Raw genomic sequence first — 20,944 nt, forward strand, 5'->3', positions numbered from 1 at the left:
ATTCCCCCAGCTGTGAGCCTTCCAACCTTCTAAGTATTCTTTTATATGTGGTTCAGAGTTCTGGGACCATCCCCTGAACCTGCTTGGTCGGGTATTCTGTGTTGTTGTTGGCGGAGCTCTCTGCTATACGTCCACCTGATCCGCCATCTTGTTTGTTCTGCTCATAAGGTTTTAAGATCCTAATTGCTACTTACCAGTGTAAGGTGTGGAGTCCTAGTGTGGTGTTGTAGGTTAATGCACTGGAGTATAAAGTCGGTTTGAACCTCAAGGTTGGTGGTTCAAGCTCACCAGCTGCTCCTTGGAAACCCTTTACAGGTTCAATATGGGCTGGAACAGACTTGACGGCACTTACCAACAACAGTGTAAGATGTAGAACATTGTCTTTGTGGACTATTATGCCACTTGATCATAGTGTCCCTCAGACTATGGTCCTGAGTCCCCAGACCTAGCAAATCATGCCCTCATAGTATTCGGTAATGTCTAAGAAGATCACAGAAGAATAGATGCTTTTGACTTATGGTGTTGAAGATGAATATTGAAAGTGCCAAGGGCTGCTAAAAGAACAAACAGATTTGTGTTGGAAGAAGTGTAGCCAGAGTGCTCCTTGGAGGCCAGATGGCCAAACTTCGTTTATCATACTTTGGACATATTGTGAGGAGGGACCAGTTGCTGGAGAAGGATATCGTGTTTGGTAAGGTGGTGGGTCAGAGAAAAAGAGGAAGACCCCCAGCGACATGGATTGACAAAATGGCAGCATCAATGGCCTCGAGTCTGGCAACAATAGTGAGGTTGGCCCAGGACCAGCCAGTGTTTCGTTCTGTTGTGCATAGGGTTGTTATGAGTCAGTACTGACTCAGTGGCACCTAACAACAACAATATATTCCACTACATTCTTGGATATGTGTATATCAATTTAAATTTATACTGTGAAATTGAACAAGAAATAAGTAACACAAAATAATCTTTCATTCTCTCTTGCTATATACTTATATCTTTGTTATTGTTGTTTAGTACCATTGAGTTGATTTAGACTCATAGCAACCCTGTATAGGATTTACAAGCCTTTAAATCTTGGTGGGAGAAGAAAACCTCATCTTTTTCCCACAGAGTGGCTAGTGAGTGTCAACTGCTGATGTTGTGCTTCATACCAACCTTGTGGTCCAGTGCTTGTCCTTCAGCACCACATTAGAAATCTATATATATATAAAGCACTTAACATATTTGTGGGTGTATATTTCTATATATACAGAGTCCTGGTGTGGTGCTGTGGGGTAATGCACTGGACTGCAAGGTTGGTTTGAAGTGCAAAGTCGATGGTTCACATTCACCAGCTGCTTGCTTAGTTATATCTAAAATATTTGATCTAGGTCTTCGTGGTTTCACATTCTTTGCCCATCTAGATTCATAGAAGATCACACTGGAAAGGACCATAGAGATTATTTAATCCAACTCTTATTTCATAGCTGAGGAAAATTAACTGCTGAAGTCACTATATTTTTGGCAGGACCAGACTTAGAATAAGACTCTTCTAAGAGTGTAGTCTGTTCTTTGTGGGCTCAAAGTGTTTTGTTTGAATTTAACACATGGAGAAAGATTTGATATTTTGCTTCCATTTGAGTTGGTTCTGACTCAAAGCCACTCTGTGTAGTATTTCCAAGGAGAGACTGGTGAGTTTGAACTGCCAACCTTGTAGTTTACACCAACCTTACGGTCCAGTGCTTATCCTATAGTGCCACACCAGGACTCCCTTTCGTATAGGGTCACTATGAGTTAAAATCAACTTCTTGGCCATAGGTTTGGATTTTGTTTTTGGTGTGAGTGCTGTAATTCCTTAGCAAACACTTGGCTAGACACTCTGAGTATATTATATGTATCTGCCTCTCTAATACTTAAACACCATTAATAATAACAGTGCATGTCTTAAGAGATAGTATATATAGAATGCTGTGGGAACAAAGGAAAAGGTAAGATCAGTGCCAACTCTTGGGATTTGGAGAGAGGCTTAGTGAAGAGGTAGATTTGGAAAGTCAGAGATGGTGAAAGGTAATGGCAAGAAGAAACACTATGATGAAAGGGAAGGAGCCGGGAAAATACAGGAGAGATTTGAAGAACTGTATAGTGTCATGAAAAATTAGTAGGAGTTGCAGAGGACTGAAGGAAAAAAAAGGAAAAATGTTTTGAAGCTAAAGGGTAGGTTGTTTAGAGAGTTGAGTTTAAATGTTCTTTTTGTAGGTAGTGACACCATGTAAAGTTTTTTGAGCAAGGGCTTTAAATAATCAAACTTTGTTTTAGAAAAATAATTTGACAGCTTTGAAGAATCTGGTTTGATGAGCTTAGTGGGTTAGAGAAGAAATACTGAGGCTTCGTTTTTTGTCATGTGGAGATGTCTAATAGTTTTGGACATCTGGAACTCAGGAGAAGAAACTAGGATTTATGATTTAGATTTATGATTTCTCAGAGGCAAGAGTTAAGAGATTTAGATAGCTTTTTTTTTTTTTTTTTTTAGATAGCTTTTTACAGCAGTTGTTTAGGCTTATTTTTCTAAAGATATAAATTAAATGGTGTTAGGAGTTCTGGTGTGGCACCATAGGATAAGCACTTGACCTCAAGATCAGTTTGAACCACAATGTCAGTGGTTCAAACTCACCAGCCACTCCTTGGAAACTCTATATCGGGTTACTGTGAGTTGGAAATGACTTGGCAGCACATAACAACAACAGCAACATGATGGTGTAAGTACTCATGGCTGATTTGCTAGGTGGATGGACTTGAAATCCTAAGTGGTTAGACTTGAAATCCCTTGGGGATTCCTTGCATAGTTTGAATCCTGCTGATGATAGCTTTTAACTACCATTTGTCTGTCAGTTTGCTGTACTCTGGTGGCTTGTGTATTGCTATGATACTGGAAACTCTGCCACCAGTATTTTAAATACCAGAAGAATACACCCATGGTGGACAGGTTTCAGGTGAGCTTACAGAATAAGAGTAGGAAGGAGAGATGAACTGCTTTTGAATGTTTAACCATGGATAACGGCATGAATAGCACTGACATATAGCACAAGAAAATTGAATATTGAAACATGATGAAGAGCACCAATATTGTCAGATAGAGTGCTGGAAGATGAGCTCATCAGGTTGAAAGGCACTCAGAATACAACTGGGGAAGACTGATGTGATAAGAGTAAAACTTTCAGAACTTAGATTTGCTGATGGGGCATGAGTCAGAATGAGGAGAAACAGCTGTAAGCATCGATAATCAGAACATAGAACATAAAGAGGATGAATCTAGAAGAATTGAAATTTGTCAAAAAAGTAATGGGTCACATAAAGATGGATATTATGGGCATTAATGAGTTGAAATGGACTGTGAATTTGTATTGGCCATTTTGATTCTGATAATCATATGGTTGCTTTGCTGGGAATGACAAACTGAAAGAGGAATGGTGTCACATTCATCATCTAAAAGAACATTTCAAGATCTGTCTTGGAAGTGTAATGCTGTCTGAGATAAGAAATTATCCATACAACTGCAAGAAAGACCAGTTAATGCCACTGTTATTCAAATTGACACACCAACCACTGAAGCCACTGAAATTGAAATGGAAGAACTCGCCCAACTTCTTTAGTTTGAAATTGATCGAATATGCAGTCAAGATATATTCATAATTACTAGTGACTGGAATGCAAAGGCTAGAGACAAAGAGGAAGGATTGTTGTTGTTGTTAGATACAGTCGGGTTGGCACTGACTTACAGCGACCCTATGCACAACAGAACAAAACACTGCCTGATCCTGGGCCAATCTCACAACTGTTGCCATGCTTGAGCCCATTGATGCTGCCACTTGGCCAATCCATCTTGCTGGGGTCTTCCTCTTTTCCTCTGACCCTCCACCTTACCAAACATGATACCCTTTTCCAGCGACTGGTCCCTTCTGACAATTTGTCTGAAGTATGAGGCGAAGTTTGGCCATCCTTGCCTCCAAAGAACACTCTGGCTGCACTTCTTCCAACACAGATCTGTTTGTTCTTTTAGCAGCCCATGGTACTTTCAATATTCTCCTCCAATACCATAACTCAAATGTATCAATTCTTCTATGGTCTTCCTTTTTCACTGTCCAGCTTTCACATGAATAGGAAGTTATTGAAAATACCATGGCTTGGGTCAGGTACACCTTAGTCCTCAAGCTGATGTCTTTGCTCTTCAACACTTTCAAAAGGTCTTGTGCAGCACGTTTGCTTAATGCAATACGTTGTTTGATTTCTTGACTGCTGCTTCCATGAGTGTTGATAGTTGACCCAAGAAGAATGAAGTAATTTGACAACTTCAATCTTTTCTCCGTTGATAAGAATGTTGTTTATTGGTCCAGTGGTGAGAATTTTTGTTTCTTTACATTGAGATGCAATCCATACCGAAGGCAGTGCTCGTTGATCTTCTTCAGTAGGTGTTTTAAGTCCTCTTCGCTTTCAGCAAGCACGGTTGTGTCATCTGAATATTGCAGGTTGTTAATGAGTTTTCCTGTAATCCTGATGCCGCGTTTTTCTTCATATAACCCAGCTTCTCGGATGATTTGCTCAGCATGCAGTTTGAATAAGTATGGTGAAAGAATACAACCCTGTCACACACCTTTCTTAATTTTAAACCATTCAGTGTTCCCATGTTCTGTTTGAACAACTTCCTCTTGATCCAGGTACAGATTCTGCATGAGCACGATTAAGTGTTTTGGAATACTCACACTTCGTAATGTTGTGCATAGCTTGTGATCCACACAATCAAAAGCCTTTGCGTAGTCAATAAAGCACAGATAAACATTTTTTGGTATTCTCTGCTTTCAATCAAGACCCATCGGACATCAGCAGTGATATTCCTTGTTCCACGGCCTCTTCTGAATCTGGCTTGAACTTCTGGAAGTTCTTTGTCAATGTATGCTTGCATCCGTTTCTGTATTACCTTTAGCAAAACTTTGCTTGTATTGGCTATCATATTGTCCGATGATTTCCGCATTCTGTTGGGTCACCTCTCTTTGGAATGGGCACAAATACGGATATCTTCCAATCCATTGGCCAGACACTGTCTTCCAGATTTCTTGGCATAGATGAGTGAGTGCCTCCAGTGCCACCTCACTTTGTTGAAAGATTTCAATTTTTATTCCATCAATTCCTGGAGCCTTGTTCTTTGCTAATTCCTTCAGTGCACCTTGGACTTCTTCCTTCAGTATCATTGGCTGTTTATCATATGCTGCCTCTTGAAACTGTTGAACAACAGCCATTTCTTTTGGTAAAGTGACTCTGTGTATTCCTTCCATCTTCTTTGTTTTTTTCTTTTTTCTTCCATCTTCTTTTGATGCTTTCTGAGAATCCTTCAATAACAAAAGTCGAGGCTTGAGTTTTTTTTCTTCAGTTCCCCCAGCTTGAGAAATGCTGAGTGTGTTCTTCCCTTTTGGTTGTGTGACTCCAGATCTTTGCACATTTTGTTGTAATATTTGACTTTGTCTTCTCTAGCTGACTTTTGAAATTTTCTGCTCAGCTCCTTTACCTAGTAATTTCTTCCATTTGCTTTATCATCTCTACACTGGAGAGCAAGTTTCAGTGTCTCTTCTGACATCCATTTGATCTTTTCCTTCTTTCTTGTTTTCTTAATAATTTTTTACTTTCTTCTGTATGATGCTCTTGATGTCACCCCCACATCTCTTCATTTCTATCGCCTAGGCCATATTTGGAAAATATAGCCTTAGTGATAGAAACTGTGCTGCAGATCGCATGAGAGAATATTGCAAGACCAATGACTTTTTCATTGAAAATACCTTTTAAAAGGAGACTATACACATGGACCATACAGATGGCATACACAGAAATCAAATTGACTTTGTCTGTGGGAAGAGATGGTTAAAAAGCTTCCATCACATCAGCCAAAACCTGGTCCGGGGCAGACTATGGAACAGACCACCAATTGCTCATATGCAAGTTCAAGCTGAAGCTGAAGAAAATTAAAACAAGCTTATGAAAGCCAAATTTTGACCTTGGATATAGCCCACCTGAATTTGGAGATCATCTCAAAAACAGATTCTTGATTTTGTTGTATTAGACACAAATGACTGAAGACCAGAAGAGTTGTGGGATGACATCAAGAACATCATACAGGAAGAAAGTAAAAGGTCATTAAGAAGACAGGAAAGAAGGGAAAGACCAAAATGGATGTCAGAAAAGACTCTGAACCTTACTCTCCAGCATAGAAATGCTAAAGCAAATGGAAGAAATGAGAAAATAAAAGAGCTGAACAGAAAATTTCAAAGGACAGCTTGAGAAGAGTCAAGTATTATAATGGATTGTGCAAAGACCTGGAGTTCAAAAACCAGAATGGAAGAACACACTCAGTATTTCTCAAACTGAAGGAACTGAAGAAAAAATTCCAAGTTTCAACTTGCAATATTGACGGATACTATGGACAAAATATTGAATGATGCAGAAAACATCACAGGAAGATGCAAGAAATGTGTAAAGTCACTGTACCAAAAAGAAATGGATGATGTTCAATCATTTTAAGAGATAACATATAATCAAGAGCCTTTGTTACTTAAGGATGAAGTCCAGGGTGCACTTAGGGTATTGACAAAGAACAAAGCTTCAGAAATTGAGAGAATACAAATTGAAATCTTTCAACAAGCTGATGCAGCACTGGAGGCACTAATTCATCTATGCCAAGGAATTTGAAAGAGATCCTTATCTGTGCCCAACTTATCGAAAGACATCCATATTTGTACCAGTTTCAAAGAGAGGTGACCCAAAGGAATGTGGAAATTATCAGGCAATATCATTAATATTACATGCAAGTAAAGCTTTGCTCAAAATAATTAAAAAACGGATGCAACAGTATATTGACAGGAAAGTGCCAGAGATTCAAGCTGGATTCAGATGAGAATGTGAAACAAGGAAAATCATTGCTGGCCTCAGATGGATTTTGGCTGAAAGTAGAAACTATCAGGAAGATGTTTACCTGTGCTTTATTGACTATGCAAAGGTTTTTGACTGTGTGGGTCATGACAAGCTATGGGCAATATTTCAGAGGATGTGTATTAAGGAATACTTAATTGTGCTTATGAGAAACCTGTACATTGACCAACAGACAGTTGTGCACATATCGAGGGGACACTGAATGATGATGAAAATTTTGAAAGGTGTGTGCTTCGGTTGTATTCTTTCACTATATGTATGAGTGCTGAGCAAATAAAATGAGAATCTGGATTATATGAAGAATCACAAGACATTGGGGTTGGAGGAAGACTCATTAACATCCTATGATATGCTGATAATACAGCCTAGCTTTCCTGAAAGCAAAGTGACTTTAAAATATTTGCTGACGAAAATCAAAGACCATAGCCTTCAATATAAGTTGTACCTCTCCGTGTAAAGAAAACACTGGACCAATGAATAGCATCATGATAAATGGAGAAAAATGTGAAGTTGTCAAAGACTTCATTTTGCTTACATTTACTTATCAACATTCATACAAGCAGCAGTCAGGAAATTAACCAACGTATTGCATTAGGCACATCTGATGTTCAGGATCTCTTTAAAGTGTTCAAGAGCAAAAATGTCACTGTGAGCAGTAAAGGTGCGTCTCCCCTTAGCCATGATATTTTCAATAGCCTCATATGCATGTGAAAGTTGGACAGTGAATAAGGAAGACCATAGAAGAATTAATGCATTTGAGTTATGGTGTTGGAGGAGAATATTATAAGTGCTATGGACTGTCAGAAGAAAAACAATCAGTGTTGGAAGAAGTGCAGCCAGAATGCTCCTTGGAAGCCACAGTGGTGAGACTATGTCTTTCATACTTAGGACATATTATCAGAATGGACCAGTCTCTGGAGAAGGACATCAAGCTTGGTAAATTGGAGGATCAGTGAAAAAGAGGAAGACCCCCAAGTAGATGTATTGACACATGGGCTCAAGCTTAACAATAATTGTGAGGACAACACAGGACCAGGCATTGTTTCATTCTTTAGTGCATAGGGTCAGTATGAATCAGAACCAACTCGACAGCACCTAACAACAAGATGGTGTTCGAGACCTGGTGTGGCATTGTAGGATAAGCACAGGAGTGTTAACTGCAGGATTAACAGTTCAGACCCATCAGCTGCTCCTTGGAAACCCTATGCAAGGTCAATAGCCATCAGAACCAACTCAGTGGCACTTGACAACTACATGATGGTGTTGGAGGTTTCTTTACCTCCTAAGTTTCTTCTTTTCTGTTTGATTTTTGTTTCTTTCATGTTGGAGACTCCTGTTGCTGATCCTTGACCTTGCATTTAAATACAAGATGAGACACTAAAAAGCTGATTGCATGTTCTGGTGTATGATGTGCTCAACTGGTAGCCAACCTCCACTCTAGGGTGATAGTACGGTGGCTGGGCCATATCTTTGGAGGACTTTTAAATGTTATTATCTTTGGTGTTTTTCCTTGGGCCCATCAGTTTTTCTAGTTCAGAGTTCATGAATCTCCTACTAACAAGACATAAATGCCTGGCTGCCAGTCTTGGAGCCAATGCAACTGAAGGTTTCTGGGAGAAGATGGGGTATCTCATTATTTATATATCAACTTTCTCTTCATTCCCTCGATTTCACTGTACCTCCTTTTTGTCCTCACCTGGTATCTCCAAAATTGAGATATTTTTTATTTCTATACAGAATAGATCTCTATTTCAGTGGTCATCAGACTGTGTAGGATAGGGAAAGAGCCAAGGGTTTAACTACTTATCAGAGATTTCAAACCAGTCTTTGCCTCATTCCCATTTTTGTGTGTGTGTCTCCATTTTCCAAAGCTTTTGTGGATGTTATAGCTAGAATGCAATTCTTTTGTACTTTTATTGTACTCAATAGGCATTTAATATTGGATTGCTTACTTTTGTCAATTTCTCTATTTCCTTTCCATCACTTAAAAATGTGTTGACTTTTCTTATCTGTCCCTTTTTTCCCCTCCAGTTTTCCTTGTGGGCTCATACCTTTTTAATTCCTGTATTCTTACATTAATGAGATTTTAGGATGAAACAAAGATAAATACATGTGTTCAAGCTAATGTTTAATGGAAAATCTTACTGAGAAGTGATTTAGCCAGTGTTTTTCAAACCAGCCATATATGTATATATCATGTGTACAGTTTTTGCCATGTTTGCTTCATTCCTCTAGTATGATTTAATATTTTTCTTAAATGGACTAATAGTTTTAGCTAACTTTAAATAGCTAGTATAAACTTTATACTGGTAATATAGAAAAAAATTTGTGTCATGTAATATCAATAAAAGATAGCTACAGTTGTTTAAATATACATGAGATATCCATAATTAATATAAATTGATTATTTTATTGCCAATTAAAATCTTGTTACATACCCAGCATTACAAAGCATTATAATCAAAGAAAGAAGAGATTTTTAGATTAGAAGAAAAAATCTGGCTATGGAAATTGCTATAGGTTTGTTCAGATTTGGCTCTATGCACATTTATTAAACTTCCTTTGTGCATATAAAAGTAGTGCTAGATTCTGAGAATACAAAGGTAAATAAAACAAACGTAGTTCTTACTCTCAAGGGTCTCATGTCAGTCTCCTGATTTTGTTGTAGAGGATTTAGTGGAAGTATGGAAGAGGAAATGATCAGTTTATTTTGGGATTAGGAAAAGTAAGAGTCTGTGAAACTTCAGTTGACTCTTAAAGGATTAGTAGGTGTTTACTGTGGGGATGGGTTTAAGGTTGAGTTAAGTGTGGGGGAAGGCATTCTAGGTAGAGAAGTTAGCTGAACAAAGCAAGATAAGAAATCATAAACAGGTGAGTAAAAAGGATGCTAATGGAGACTTGACAGAGATAGACTGCTAAGGTATGCAGCACTAACTAGCATGCAGGGCAATGTATGTAGGTATGTATAAAGGAGCTTCAAAAAGATTGTGAAAACTGGAATGAAAAGATAATGGAATTTGTCCACAAACTTTTTGAAGTCCCCTTGTATATAATATGCCTGCTAAGGAGTTTGTACTTTATCTTGAAGGCAATGAAAAGCTCTTGAATTGGTTAAGCACAGCACTTTTTTTTTTTTGAAAGCACCTACTATGTGTATAGGACTGCACTCAGTGCAAAATGGAATTGCTAGTGAAGGACTCAAAGTTTTAGATGTGATCCCTCTAAAAACTTAGTGTTTAGTTGAGGGGGGTCAAAAATCAAACAGTAGGACCCAGTTGACAACTTTCAACATCTTTTGCCCAAGTAAACTTAGTTTATATAGTGGTTTCCTTTTGAAATTCTACAACCCAACTTTCCATCTTCCTTTTTAGAGTCTCATCAAGTCCTAGCTCAACTGCTGGACACTTTGCTTGCAATTGGCACTAAACTCCCAGAGAATCAAGCTATTCAGATGCGATTAGTTGATGTAGCCTGCAAGGTAAGACTATAATGGTTAGACACAGGGGCGTTTCTTTATGTAAATTTGGAGAACTGGTGTGAGCTCTACAATCTGGTTTAGATCTGTTCAAAGTCATCTTAAACCTGTAACTGAGGGGTCACCAAGAATTCCTAATGGTCTCAAGGGCTTTCACCATTTTCATGTTTCTTCTTGTTGAATTGGGCATAAAAATAACTTGTTAGAAAATGAACTTCCTTATTCTTCCAAACAAAATGAAAATAGTTGTCATAATTACCATGTATATTGTGCTTAATATACAAGGATGGTTCCAAAGATTTGTGGAAAAATTCTATTATCTTTTCATTCCATTTTTTTATGAGCCTTTTGAAGCCCCCTCATATGTACTTGTTCAATATGGTGCTTTGCATTCAATTTTTCATTTGGTTCTCATAGTCCTTTAGATAAGTACTGTTATCTGTTTTACAGAGATGGAAATTGAGGGTAAGAAGTTGAATTTGCCTAATTTTCACAGCTAGTAAGTTTTAAAGTCACAGTATAAGCTCTGGTCTCTCTGACTCCAAGCCCATGTTCTTTTTACTAAGCTGTGTTGCTTTAATAAACAGACTGAATAAACACAAGCAACTATTTAGGACAATTTTTGAATGTTTATTTTTTCTGATTAAAAAAGAAATACATGGCATATGAATTGTGCCTTTGTTTAATTTGAAGCTTTTCATTAGCCACCTTCTTTGTATAACAGTAACCCCTAGAGCCTCCTAAGACTGGCTTTACTTTTAATCTTTTTTCATAACTTTATTTTGAGAATATAAGAAAACAAATATGTTTGAATTATTGAAGAGTATTATATGTCGGCGCTGTGGGCTAATGTGTGAGAGTGCAAAGTTGTTTGAATTGCAGGGTCCGTGGTTGAAGCTTACCAGTTGCTCTTTGGAAATCTATACAGGGTCGCTCTGGGTTGACAACAACAACAACAATTATATTCATAGAATTAGGAAGCTATTTCTGAGCCCCAGGAAAGAGCTTCATTTATCTAAGACAAAGGAAAATATAAAAACTTTAAGAAGTACAATATTAAAACCTAAGTGGAAAAAAACTGGGGATGATATGTGTATGGGACATACACATACTGGGGATATCAGTGTGTATATGTCCCATATAGAAGAATATATATGGGTCCATGAGGCAGTACGTACAAGAGAGGTATCCATTAAATGGGTTGTTATGCTTAAGGTAACAAGTTCTTAAGTTTTATTTAAATATACTTTTTATTGTAAAAATTTCTACTCAGAAAAATTGGAAAAATACTGAATATTATTAAGAAAAAAGTATATTTATAATTCACTACCCAAAGACAACCATTGTTAGCTTTTTAATGTATTGCTTTCTGATTTTTTTACATGGGTTGTTTCCTATTGTTTATTTAACACATAGCTGTTTTATTAGTGAGAAATAACATTAGTTATTAGTGAGAAAGCAAAATATATTCTATATACTATTTTACTTTCTCACTAATATTATAACTAATATATTTCTTTACATTGAAAATGCTTTATAAACACAATTATTAATAACCACATGGTATTTTGTCCTTTTATTTAATACCGTAGTTTACCTAAGCATTGTCCTGTTATTTGTTTTTGAATATTAATCAATTTTTAAGTTGTAAATAATACTGCAGTGAATATTATCAGTTTAGAATATCTTCTAAACAGATTATCAAAGTGGAATTGCTAGTTGAATTTATTGAAGAAAACTTTCTTAAGATTCTTGGTAGTTTTTGCCCAGTTGCTTTCCCAAAGTCTTTCAGTTTATCTGCCCAGCAGCATGATATGATAGTGCTTTAATCCATTTGATCATTCCAGCTTTGAATATGAATGTTTAAATACAAAAGATAAACCTGACCATTTGGTAGGTAGAAAATGGTATTTCTCTTGTAAGTTTACTAGATAGTGTAGTGGGTTACATGTTTGGTTGCTAACCACAAGGTCAGCAGTTTGAATCCAGCAGCCATTCTTCTGCAGCAAATGAGACTTTTTGCCCCTTTAAAGATTTACAACCTCAGAAGCACTATACAGGGTGGTTGTGAGTCGGAAACACCTCAACATCACACAACAGCAGCAGCAGTGAGGCTTCATATTTGTTTTTCATTTATATTTCCTCATTTATGTCCTTGGCTGATTTATTGTATTGTTTTTGTGCTTCTCTTTACCATTTGTAGAGATTCTTCTTGTTGTTGTTAAATGCTGTCAAGTTGGTTTCTATTCATAGCGACACTGTATAGGGTTTCCAAGGCGCAGTTGGTAGATTTGAACTGTGGCTGTTGCAGTTAGCAGTCCAGTGCTTCTTACAATGCCAAACCAGTACTCTGTAGAGGTTCTTAATAGGGCAAAAATGAGAAGCGTAGGAAATGGCTACCCTGTAACAAGAAGACTGAAGTAAATAAGGACTGTTCTTTAAATTGTAGCTATAGTTACTGTTTCTATTGTCTAATGTAATTTTTGGAGCATGGAGGCTCTGTATGGTAAACACTGGACTCTGAAGCAGAAGGTCTTGAGTTTGAGTTTACCAGCTGCGCGGTGCAAGAAAGATGAGGTTTTATGCTCCTGCAAAGATGTAGAGCCTCAGAAACCCATACAGGGTTACAGTGCGTCAGTACCATCATGATGACATTTATCAACAGCAACAATACCATTTTTGGAGTGTGGTGACATAGTAGGATAAGTATTGGACTGCTAATTATAAGATCATTAGTTCAAACTCACTAGCCACTCCTTGGGAGAAAGGTACGGCTTTCTGTCTGCTCCTGCAAAGTTTAAACAGCCTTGGAGATCCTATACAGTGTTGCTGTGAGTCGGAACTGACTTGATGGCACCCAGAAACAACAATGTCACTTTTATTTGTCATTTTGTCATACAATTTGCTAAAAGTTGTTTTAGAAAATTGAAATACGATTTGCATGCCATCAAATTCATCCATCCATTCATTCATTTATTTATTATTTTCCAGGCATCTTCAAACTCATCCATGAAGTATTTATTAAAATAATACATTTAGGGGAAAAAGTCAATACATTGTATACAGCATTACTGAAAACTGTAGTCCATCTTACAAAAAATGATTTTATTTTGGGAAACTGATTTCTAATTTATGGCACATTTCACTTTCAAAGATAAAACAATAGAATGCCATGATCTAATTCAGTCTTAAAGGCTGGCATGCTGAGCAAGGAATGTTCTTATTCTTTGTAGGATCTCCTCCTTTACACTGTCAGGTACCAGGGATCTGCCTTTTGCAGTGATTTCAGCCACCACGTCATCTTGAATTACCTCTTTTTAGTGGGCTTTCAATTGATCCTTCCAGTCACATTCAGTTAATTTAGTTCTCAGCAGTTCTTTGAGACGTTCTCTTTCTCCAGTTTCTATCAGCTTTTGGTTAATTACTGCTGTCATCTGTGCATCTTTGTTCATCTTGATAACCACCATCACTGTGGGCGAGGGCTGGCCCTTCTCAGTGATCAAATGACCCTTGTGCTGATGACCATTCCCTGCCATACTCTTTGGCTGCCCAGACTGAGACTCTCAGTCAAATTCATTCTTTAAATAATACAAACTATGTTCTGAACACAGTAAAATAGAATTAGGATTGAATAGCAAAAAGAAATGAAATGAAATCACAAATATGCAAATATTTAAAACATAGCCAATTTAAAACATAGTCAAGAATTTAAAAAATTACCAATGAGTCAAGAAATTGCAAAATACTTTGAGATATATGTAAGTGAAGACATATCAAAATGTATGGGCTGTAGCTAGAGTAGAACTTGTTGCTGTTGAGTCGGTTCTGACTCATAGCGACCCTGTACAGGGTTCCAAAGATCAGCTGGTGAGTTTGAACCTCCAACCTTGTGGTTCAAACTAACCTTGTGATCCAGTGCTTTTTCCCACAGCACCCACACCAGGACTCTAGAGTAGAACTTAGAGGGAAACTTACAGCTATAAATGCCTGTATTAAAAAGAAGACAGTTTTCATATAAGTAACTTAGCCATTTTAAGGCACTGTAGAAAAAAAAGAACACACAAGCAAAAGGAAAACCATACTAAAAACTAGAGCTGTTGAAGTGCCGTCAAGTCAGTTCTGGTTCATAGTGACCCTGTATAGGGTTTCTGAGGAGCAGCTGGTGAGCTTGAACCTCTGACCTTGTTGTTCAAACTGACTTTGCAGTCCAGTGCATTAACCCACCGTGCCACACACCAGGACTCCAAACTAGAGCAGAGATAATTAAATAGAGAATTTAAAAAAGAACATCAGTCAAACCAAAATCTAGCTCTTTGAAAAGATCAACAAAAATGACAGACCTAGACTGACCAAGAAAAAAAGAGAGAAGACAGAATTCCAGAATCTGAAAATAAAGAGAAGATTTTACTACTAACCTGACAGAAATATTAAAGATTATGAAAGATACCAAGAGTACTTATATGCCAAGAAGAGCACTTATATATACCACCTAAGTGGACACATGTCTAAAAAGACTCAAACTACCAAAACTGATTCAGAGAAAAATAAGAGAATATCATGGTGGGTTACGAGTTGGGCTGCTAACCACAAGGTCAGCAGTTCGAGTTCCCTAGGTGCTCAATGGGAGAAAGATGAAGCTCCATGGCACACCACCACCACTATAATAAAAAGATTGTATTACTGATTAAAAACTCCCAAAAGCTAGGCTTCTTGACTGGCGAATTCTACCACACAGTTAATAAAGAATTAATACGAATTGTTCACAAACTCTTCTAAAAAACAGAGAAGATGAGAACATCTCCCAGCCCATTCGATTAGATCAGTATTACCCTGATACCAGAACCAGACAAAGACATCACATGGAAAGAAAACTACAGACTAATATCACTTACGAATATAGATGTAGAAATGCAAGGTTGATTTTTACATCTGAAAGTAGGTTAATGTACCATATCAATAGAATAAAAAACAAAAAACAAATGATCATTTAACTAGATGCAGAAAAAACATTTGATGAAATCCAATATCCATTTATATTAAAAACTAGGACTAAAAGTGAAAGAACTTCTTCAACATGGTAAAGGACATTTATGAAAAACCCACAGCTAACATTATACTTGGAGTCCTGTTGTTGCACTGTAAGATGTGCACTGGACTACAAATCACAAGGTCAGTGGTTCAAACCTACCAGCTGCTTCTTTGAGTCGGAACCAATTTGACAGCACTTAACAGCAGCATTATATGGTATACTTAATGGCTAAAGACTGGCAAGGAAAAGAATTAGAGCATCCACACTGGAAAGGAAGAAGTAAAACTGTCTCTATTCACATATAACATTACTATGTATATAGAAAATCCTAAATAATTCACTAAAATACTACTCAAACTAATCATTGAATTCAGCACTTTTCTGATTTTTCACTATAGATTAGTTTTCTCTGTTGTGGGTCTTTATATAAATGGAATCATGTAGTATGTATCCTGTTAACTGTCTGTTTTCACTCAGCTTAATGCTTGTGAGAATCATTCATGTTGTTGAAGGTTCAGTTCGGTAGAATTTTAGTGCTAACTGCTGCTGAGTTGAATGTTGTCCCCAAAATTCATACCCACTGAAATCTTAGACTGTGACCTAATTTGAAAATATAATTAGTTAAGATGAAGTCATACTTAAGTAGGATGGGCAGTGTAAGTCCAATGACTACTGTCCTTATAAAAGAAGACATACAAAGTACACAGTGGAGAAGGCCATGTAAATTGCTGTAAGTCAAAGAATGCCACCGATTGCCAGCAACCAATAGGAGCGAGAGGCAAGGAAGGCTCTTTTCCTAGGATACTCGAGAGAGCAGGGCCCCCTTAATACTTCAGACTTCTAGCCTCTAGAATGTTGAGAGAATAAATTCCTGTTGTTTTAAGCCACCCAGTTTTTGGTAATTTGTTACAGCAGCTGAAAGAAACTAATGCAATTACATTTTATTATGTATTCTTTGAAAATTAGTAATTTTCAGTACACTAGAACATTCTTTCAACCCTTCTTAAATTCTCAGCCAGCATTACCTTGAAAATTCTTAGTGAGAGACAAGCATGAAAAATGCTTCAGAAACAGTAGGGGCAATACAGAAAGTAGATGTTTACTGTTGTGTTCCCCTCTCATATTTATTTGAAAGTACAGAATTTTGTTCTTTTTATTTGATGTTACAGTGCTTGATTTTGTGTATCTCAAATCATTTGTTGGGCGTGGCGCTGTGGGTTAATGTGCTGGACTGCAAAGTCTGTTTGAACCACAAGGTCTGCAGTTCAAGCTCGCCAGCCATTCCTCGAAAACCCTGTACAGGGTTGCTATGAGTCGGAACTGACTCCACAGCACTTAAAAACAACAATATTGTTACTTTGTTGATGTCTAATTGGAGTCCTGGTGTGGCGCTTTAGGGTAAGTACTGGACTGCAAGGTTGGTTTGAACCACAAGGTCAGTGGTCCAAACCCACCAGTCCCTCCTTGGAAACCCTATACAGGGTCACTAAGAGTCAGTACTGACTCAACGCCACTTCACAACAACATTGTCTCTTTAAGGACCTCTGGTTGTTGTTGTTGTTAGGTGCCATCAAGTCGGTACCGACTCATAGCGACTCTATGCACAGCAGAATGAAACACTGCCCAATCCTGGGCCAACCTCACTACTGTTGCCACACTTGAGTCCATCGATGCTGCCACTTGGCCAATCCATCTCATTGGGGGTTTTCCTCTTTTTCTCTGACCTTCCACCTTACCAAACATGATATCTTTCTCCAGCGACTGGTTCCTACTGACAATATGTCCGAAGTATGAGAGACGAAGTTTGGCTATCCTGTCCTCCAAGGAGCACTCTGGCTGCACTTCTTCCAAAATGGATCTGTTGGTTCTTTTGACAGCCCATGACACTTTGAATATTCTCCTCCAACACCATAACTCAAAGGCATCTGTTCTTCTATGGTCTTCCTTATTCACTATCCAGCTTTCACATGCATAGGAGTTTACTGAAAATACCATGGTTTGGGTCAGGAACACCTTAGTCCTCAAACTGACATCTTTGCTCTTCAACACTTTAAAAAGGTCTTGTGCAGCAGATTTGCCTAATGCAATACGTCACTGCTGCTTCCGTGAGTGTTGATAGTTGGTCCAAGAACAATGAAGTTCTTGACAGCTTCAGTCTTTTCTCTGTTGATAAGAATGATGTTTATTGGTCCAGTGGTGAGGATTTTTGTTTTCTTTACTTTGAGATGTAATCCATACCGAAGGCTGTGCTCTTCAATCTTCATCAGTAGTGTACTACAAAGACACAGGGTGCGAGTGGGGGGTGGGATGGAAGAGGCCACTTGACAAAAGAGACGGAGATAAAATTGCACGCCGAAGAATGCCAGTGATTGTCAGCAGTTCAAATCTACTTGCAGCTCCTTGGGAAAAAGATGAGGCTTTCTTCTAAAGATTTACAGCGTTAGAAACCCTATACAGGTTCTCTATGATGCAGAACCAACTCCACAGCACATAACCACAACCACTGTCTGTTTGGGTTCCTGGTGTGCCGCTGTAAGATAAGCACTGGACTTCTAGCTGCAAGATCAGCAGTTCTAACCCACCAGCCACTCCTGGGAAACCCTGTACAGGGTCACTGTGAATCAAAACAGACTTAATGACAGTTAACATCAAGATCAACTGCCTCTTTTATTCAATGGCAAAAGTGTAGTTAGCTCTTGAAGACAACAGATACATCATAGAGCTTTTGGACATGTATAAAATGCTTTCAAACCAGATATATTATGTGTGGTTTGTTAGGTGAAGGTGTCTCTTAACATCATTTGTATATCATTTTGGTTTGTGCTTTTATTAAAAAAATGCACTGGAACTAAGTCATTAAAATATTTTCATTTTATTTAACTCTGTGCTCACTTTAAAAAAATATATACTGGTTTTGTTTTGCTTTTTTCTGTAGCAGTAGTTTTTCTCTGGTTGGTTTATTTTTTACAAAGAGTACCCTTATTAGTGGATGTGGCTTGCTTATTCATTCCATTAATATAAAAATGATGGCACCTTAATGGTATTGTGAAGTGTAAAACTCAAAATAGCATCCTCTGCAGCGGGAAACTTGGCAGCTATTAACAATGAAGGTCGTGATGTAAGAAGTGACCTGTAGGTGAAGGTCTTCATAAAATTGTAATTGCTGCTCTGAGGGTGGAATTTAAACGGACACTCTTTTGGACTAAGACTTGGTGTGCAAGTAATAGGTCAGTTATGCGTCACTGTTGCCTGGTTACCTTAATAGTAGTTAGAAGCTTTTATATTGTTTGAAAATCAAGTAATATCTATAGCACTGGTAGCAAATCCAGGGGCTGGTAGTTCAGTAAACAATTTAGTTATGAGAAATGATGTTTACATGCTAAATATAAAGCCTGCTATATTAACTGTGACTGAGTCATTGGTCAGCTTCATATCTGAGTATTTCTGAATTTTCAGTCAGTTCCATTGCTTTATTTTAGGCACTTACTATATGTGTAAGGAGTCCTGGTGTGGCACTGCAGGTTAATGCACTAGACTGCAACGTTGATTTGAATTGCAAGGTTGGCATTTCAAGCTCACCAGCCAGCTGCTCCTTGGGAACTCTATATAGGGTCGCTATGAGTCGGTACCGACTTGACGGCACATAACAACATTTGTGTGAAGTATTCTGAAGACATAAAAATGTATGTTTCACATTTTTGTATTTTAGATAACTAGGGGCAAAGAACTAACTCTGACCTAAGATGCTTCATTGAGCCTTTTCTAAAAGTTTATTTTATGGGGTAAAATACATTAACAGAAAATTTACCATTGTACTTGCTGTTCTCTTTTTCAACTGTTTCCCTGTTCTTCTAAAGTAGGTTTAATTTTAAGCCCAGATAATCCTGATGACACATTTTTCTTCATATAGTCCATTCTAATAGGTGCTTCCAAAATCAAAACCCATTGAGGGATGAGTCAGTTATGTCTTATAGTGACAATATAGGACAGAGTAGAACTGCTTCACAGGATTTCTAAAGCTGTAAATATTTATGGAAGCAGACTGCCACATCTGTCTCTTTTGGAGTGGCTAATGAGTTCAAACAAGTCACCTTTTTATTAACAGCCAAGCACTTAATCTTCACTCCACCCTTAATAGGTGTCATGATTTCTCAATGTAGTTTTTAAAAAATGTTTTAATGTGAATTATGTGATAGTTTACAGGGGAGAACATTTGCCTTACAGTCATCCTATCGTATATCATTTCACTGCCATGGTTACAATCCCCTCCATGCATCATCATCCAATCAAAGGATCTACCCTGCAAGCCTGCCCCTGGTCGTCAGGCACACAGCCCCTCGCCTTCTCTGGGTCTAGAGTCCCCAGCCACTTCATCTCTCCACGTCATCGTCTCTGGCGTCACTGCTTCTCTGGGTCGATGTAGTTTTAATTAGGAGTTCAGTTTTGTTATGGAGGATGAATAGACTTTTATGAGGCAGAGGAGAGATCTTGTTTGTTGTTTGTTTTCTTTTGGAAAGATGATGAGGCTAAGTTTGCAAAAGGGGGAGGTAAGAAAAATCAAGAGAAAGGATGAACGAGTCAGATTGATCTTGGTGCAGATCCTTCTTAATTTGGGTTTTCTAGAGAAGCAAGTATACAAAATCAGCAATGTATAAGGGTTTCTGTTTCTTCACATCCTTATTAACTCTTGTTATCTTTTTTTTGTTCTTAAGACCATTCTATTATAGGATAAGCATTGATCACTAATGCTAGAATGGAAAAGGAAAAAGAAATACCTGTACTTCATTGATTACACAAAGGCTTTCTATTATGTGGATCACGACAACCCTGTAATGTGTTGTTTTTTTCTCAGTTTAAAAGTCTGTTTTATCTTGAAATCTACTTGACTTCCTTGCAAATTGGAAGTTCTGTGTCTCTGCTATTCCCTCTTTTTTTTTTTTTTATAGATGACTTCATTATAAATTGATGTCTCTGTCTCCCTATTTTCAGTCTTTTGAATTTGCTTTATTTTAAATACTTCTGGTAGTGTAGTGGTTATGAATTGGGCGGCAAACCTCAAGGTCAGCAGTTTGAAACTACCAGCTATTCCACAGGAGAAAGGTCAGGCTTTCTTCTCCTGTAAAGATTTACAGCCTTGAAAACTTTATACAGGGTCACTATAAATTGGAAACAACTCCACAGCACATCACCACCACCACCACCATACCTGGATTGAGTTCTCCGTGGTGGTATCATGTATGGAAATCTCAGATTCTTGTCTGCTGTTCTCAAAGAACACTGTTTAGTATTTTTTTGTAAGGTTCGTCTGGTTACTACAAATTCCTTTAATTTCTGTTTATTAGGAAATGTCCTAATTTTGCCATTGTATGTGAGGGACAGTTTGTTGGGTATATGATTCTTTTTTTTTTAATTTAAGGTTTTTATTGTGGATTGAGTGAAAGTTTACAGGGCACATCATCAGTTTCACATTCAACAATTCATATAACTTGTTT

General features: G+C 37.7%; 1 protein-coding gene and 1 pseudogene across 1 annotated transcript in view; one reads left to right on the forward strand and one right to left on the reverse strand.

Annotated features, from left to right (window-relative positions):
* INTS4 (integrator complex subunit 4) overlaps positions 1 to 20,944 on the forward strand; it is a 169,032-nt gene that overhangs the window by 28,784 nt on the left and 119,304 nt on the right. The window contains exon 4 of the mRNA XM_006864991.1: positions 10,320 to 10,426. Within this exon, the coding sequence (XP_006865053.1) occupies positions 10,320 to 10,426 (107 nt within the window). The remainder of the gene's footprint in view (positions 1 to 10,319; positions 10,427 to 20,944) is intronic.
* LOC102824357 lies at positions 13,612 to 13,890 on the reverse strand (annotated as a pseudogene).

The sequence above is a fragment of the Chrysochloris asiatica genome, unplaced genomic scaffold (genome assembly GCF_000296735.1).
Source record: "Chrysochloris asiatica unplaced genomic scaffold, ChrAsi1.0 scaffold00074, whole genome shotgun sequence".
In the NCBI taxonomy this organism is placed as follows: domain Eukaryota; kingdom Metazoa; phylum Chordata; class Mammalia; order Afrosoricida; family Chrysochloridae; genus Chrysochloris; species Chrysochloris asiatica.